The sequence below is a fragment of the Dermacentor silvarum genome, chromosome 5 (genome assembly GCF_013339745.2).
Source record: "Dermacentor silvarum isolate Dsil-2018 chromosome 5, BIME_Dsil_1.4, whole genome shotgun sequence".
In the NCBI taxonomy this organism is placed as follows: domain Eukaryota; kingdom Metazoa; phylum Arthropoda; class Arachnida; order Ixodida; family Ixodidae; genus Dermacentor; species Dermacentor silvarum.
The window spans coordinates 172,955,964-172,960,816 of NC_051158.1; the positions used below are offsets into that span (position 1 = coordinate 172,955,964).

Below are 4,853 nucleotides of genomic sequence, written 5' to 3' on the forward strand. Positions count from 1 at the left end.
GACGGAAGCAATGGTCAACAAGATGGCGACTAAGGGTGGTACGTGCAGTCGCTGCGGTGGGGACCACTCCCCCTCACAGTGCCAGTTCTCCCAAGCACAATGCTTCACGTGCGGAAAAACTGGGCACATTTCACAGGTTTGCCGAGAGGGGAGGACGAACAGCGGACAGCAGCAATAGCCTGGATCAAGCCCAGTTTCCACGCAAGCCCGCGGTCAGGGTAGCTGTCGCAAGGGTTCGCGACGGGGACGTGCGGCAGCAGGCTCGGGTCCTTCCGCGGCTAGGCTCCCCGTCGTGGCTGAGAACCCGCCAATCTTCGACATGTGGCACACAGGCCTTGTTCCGTCGTCTGTGCCACCGTATCTGCTGACCGTCGAAGTCTGCGGGCACCCCATTTCCATGGAGCTGGACACAGGGGCCAGCGTGTCGGTCATGGCCGGGAAAGTGTTCAAGCCTACTTTCCCCGACGTGTCCGTCGAGGCTTCGGGCGTGATGCTGCACAGCTACTCGGGACAGCTCTCCCAGGTCCAGGGGCAGGCCCGGATCAGCGTTCGCTTTGGTGACAGGGAGGCAACCCTTGCCCTTTATTTAACCAAGGGGTCGTCACCGACGCTGCTGGGCCGAAACTGGATTCACGCACTGGGAGTTCTGTTGCCGGAGTACCAAGGGGCCGTCGTACATGTGGTTAAAGACGTCCCAAGCCTCCTGTCCGATTTCAAGTCCCTGTTCCAACCGGGGGTGGGCACATTTGCCGGCACGACGGCTAGCATTTACGTTCCTGAGGGAGCCCGGCCTCGTTTTTTCAAGCCTCGCCCTCTGCCGTTCGCCCTGAAGGACGGGGTCACCCAGGAGCTGCAACGGTTACAGCGAGAGGGCATCCTGGTGCCCGTCAAGACGTCTGAGTGGGCCGCTCCCATAGTTCCAGTCCTCAAACGAGATGGCAGCGTCAGGAACTGCGGGGATTTCAAGGTTACCATCAACCCCGTCGCTACCGTCGAGAAGTACCCGCCGCCCCGGATTGAAGTTCTCTGGTCAGCATTGTCCGGGGGACAGAAGTTCACAAAGCTCGACCTCAGAGACGCTTACCACCAGCTGGTGCTCCAGGATGCCTCCCGGAAGTATGTCACGATATCGACAACTTTGGGGCTCTTCCAGTACACGCGCTTACCGTTTGGCGTGGCCTCAGCCCCGGCCATTTTTCAGAGGGAGATGGACAACCTCTTCAGGGGCATGAGGCACTTGGCGGTGTACTTGGACGACATCCTGGTTACTGGTACCGACGATGGGGACCACCTGCAGAACCTGCACAACGTCCTGGCACGATTGCAGGACGCCGGTCTCAAGCTCAAGCTAGAAAAGTGCGTTTTCCTGGCCCCCAGCGTTGAGTACCTGGGGCACGTCATTTCCCAGGCTGGCCTGTCCCCAGCCCTCTGCAAAGTTGATGCTGTGCTCAAGGCGCCAAAGCCCCACAACAAGAAGGAGCTTCAGAGCTACCTCGGCCTCATCAACTTCTACAGGAGTTTCCTGCCGCCCGAACCTGTCGGCGCGTCTACAGCCCCTCCATGTTTACTTCGAGATGGTCAGCAGTGGACCTGGAAGAAGGAGCAGGAAGTGGCATTCCAGCGCAGCAAGGAGCTAATCACCAAGGCTCCAGTGCTGGTGCACTTCGATCCGGACAAGCCTGTCGTCCTTACAGTAGATGCGTCGCCATAGGGCGTGGGAGCCGTCGTGGCGCACCGGGACAAGGATGGCCAGGAACGCCCTGTGTCGTTTGCTTCGCGTCGGCTTCTTGCTACAGAGCAACGTTACAGCCAGCTGGATAAGGAAGGCCTGGCCCTCATGTTCGGAGTCGAGTGTTTTCACCAGTACCTGTGGGGCAGAAAAATTGAGGCGCGGACGGACCACAAGCCGCTGCTGGGTCTGCTAGGGCCGGACAAGGCGGTTCCCGTGCAGGCATCGCCTTGAGTGGCACACTGGGCCTCGAGGCTTGCGGCCTACAGCTACCGGCTCGTCTACCGTCCGGGGTAGGACCAAGGACCTGCTGATGCCCTTAGCAGCCTGCCCCTGCCGGAGGTGCCAGCTGCTACTACACAGCCTGCTGAACTGTTCATGCTGGAGCACGCGTACCCGGAGGTACTCTCCAGATCTGCGGTGTCACAGGCGACCAGCTGGGACCCAGTCCTGTCCCAGGTGGTCAAGGTGGTGTCCCGAGGGGAGGAGTTGATGCAGCAGGCTCACAGCCACAAGGCTGCCGAGCTGAGCCTGCTGTAGGGCTGCCTACTGTGGGGTTCCAGGGTCGTGATCCCACAAAGGCTCTGGTCCAGGGTACTGCAGTTGCTGCACGCGGGTCATACTGGTGTAGAAAAGACGAAGATGGTGGCCCGGTCCCACGTTTGGTGGCCTGGTCTGGACCAGGACATCACTCACATGGTGCAGAGCTGCCAAGTCCTCCAGGAGAACCAGCGGGCCTCACCCTGGCTTTTTCCCACAGAGACCCTGGTGCCGCTTGCATGTAGATTTTGGGGGTCCCTCCAAAGGAGCGACCCCCAAACTCCTTCCTGGTAGTGGTCCACCACTCCTTTCTGGTAGTGGTGGACGCCTTTTCGAAGTGGGTGGAGGTCCTACCTGTCACCGCTCCTTCAGCAGGCGCGATCATTGCGGCGCTGCGACAGATCTTCGCCTCCCAGGGGTTGCCGGACGTCATCGTGTCCGACAATGGCCCCGCTTTCGCCAGCACGGAGTACCTGGCCTGGCTAACAAAGAACGCCGCCCTACCACCCTGCTTCGAACGGTGCAGCCGAGCGGGTGGTACAGACAATCAAGGACAAGCTGAAAAAGAGTAAGGCTGGAGATTTCCGGACGCAGGTTGCCCGAGTACTGTTTGAGTACCGGACCACGCCCCACGATGTCACTGGCCGTGCCCCCTGTGAGCTCTTGCTGGGTCGGATGGTCAAGACACCCTTGGACGTCCTGCATCCGGACCTCCAGTCCACAGCGCTCCTGAAACAGCTGAAGCAGAAGCTGGTTGCTGAGCGAGGGTGCCGTCCTCGGTCTTTGCCGGAGTCGGGAGCTCCGGTCTTCGCCAGAAATTTCCCTCCTGGTCCACCCTGGTCCGCCGGACAGGTGCTATCAATCAATCAATCAATCAATCATTCAATCAATCAATCAATCAATCAATCAATCAATCTTTATTTCGCATTCATTCATTTACAAAAAATGAACGCTGGGACAGGAACTAAAAGCTGCTTGTTTGCAGCTTGACAAGGTTCTTGCCCAGATTCACGACAACGGGGGCATAATAAAATAAAGTTTGTACATTTTAGTGTGCGCAATGTACAATCAATGACAGAGTATAAGTGAAAATGTGTAAGGTGAAATGTACAATCAGCGTTACAAAGCAGTGTGTTTAGGCAGTACAAATGGCATATATGAATATACAGTATATCAGATATACATAATTGTTTTTGATTGCTGAAGGGTTAAAATTTATCATATTACATTCTATTAACATACGAAAACACAGACAGCAAATAAAGGTGTGTATAATTGTCTTGCAGGTTACATCCTATATGCGAAAAATGTTACACATGGTGAAAAAGAAGAAAAAAGTTCTTGTAATTCTGGTTGAGCTACATATGTATAACTGCATAGAAACACTAGTATTCTTGCATGTTATTAAAACGTAAAACCATCTAATTAAAAGAGGTAAGTAGTGACTTCTCATACCCAAAGGAACGCTATGAAAATAATTACTCAATTTGAATTAGGAAGTCTCGTATTGTTTTATTAGTAATTTCATATATATCGACATCCTTTCATGTAGTTTATTTAATAAGGATGGAACGTGATGGGTTAAACGATTTGATCCATAATTCGTACGGGAAAGTGGTAGCAGCCATTTCTTTCTTTCCCTAATGTTGTAGGATATATCTGTTGGTTCTGTTAGGTTGCACAAACCCAAGAACGCTTCATTGTTATATTTAAAATACCTCTGGTATTTAAGGGCAAGGTTAACTTCATATAAACTTGGTAGACAAATGATATTAAACTTCGAAAATAGTTCAGATGTATGTGCGTCGAATGGCGCGTTTGCGATATGACGAACATGCTTTTTTACAGTAGCAGTAATAATTTAGTGATATTTTGCTTTGACGTGGTACCCCACGCAAGGTGGCAATACATTAAATGAGATGAGAATAGGGCATTATAAAGGATCAGCTTAACTTTAGATGGTATCGTCTCTACAAAGCACGCCACAAGCTTTGGCTAAACGGGATGCAATAAGTTCCACATGTTCATTCCACATTAATTTTTGATTAAATATAACACCCAAGGTTTTGACGTTAGGAACAAGCTCAATTACTTCAGAGCCAACCTGCAACAGTATGTCTTCACTCAGATGCTTTTGGGGAGGTGCAAAAATAACAGCTTTTGTTTTCGTTGTATTTAATTTGAGAGCGTTGACCTTGCTCCATTCGGCCAGTTCTTTCAGTGGGACATTTGCCAACAATGAGAGATTGCCGATATTACGAGACTGAAAAAAGAGGCTGGTGTCGTCCGCATAAATTATAAAGTTCGCGTCATTATATATGTTGACAATGTCGTTAACATATATATTAAATAATACTGGCCCTAGTATACTTCCCTGGGGAACGCCCTGTGTAATTTCCCTGAGACGTGAGTCTTCTGATGAAATTGAAACGAGTTGTTTTCTGTGTAAGATAAGATTGTAAGAGCTTCAAAGAAATGCCCTGAAACCCATAATGCTCTAGTTTAGTAAGCAAAGTCTGATGATTTAGCCTATCAAATGCTTCAGAGTAGTCCACGAAAATTCCTAGCGTTGGTTCCTTATTTT

The 4,853-nt window shown here is 51.6% G+C and overlaps 1 protein-coding gene across 1 annotated transcript; it reads left to right on the plus strand.

Annotated features, from left to right (window-relative positions):
• The first annotated feature begins 319 nt into the window (after window positions 1-319).
• On the plus strand, window positions 320-1,711 carry LOC119454579 (uncharacterized protein K02A2.6-like). Its single transcript, XM_037716476.1, has one exon. It carries the CDS (start codon window positions 320-322, stop codon window positions 1,709-1,711), a length of 1,392 nt encoding a protein of 463 aa, XP_037572404.1.
• The last annotated feature ends 3,142 nt before the right edge of the window (window positions 1,712-4,853 follow it).

What these genes read in the sequence shown, in the direction of transcription:
- LOC119454579 (XM_037716476.1), top strand. Translation starts at nt 320, where the DNA reads ATGTGGCACACAGGCCTTGTTCCGTCGTCTGTGCCACCGTATCTGCTG.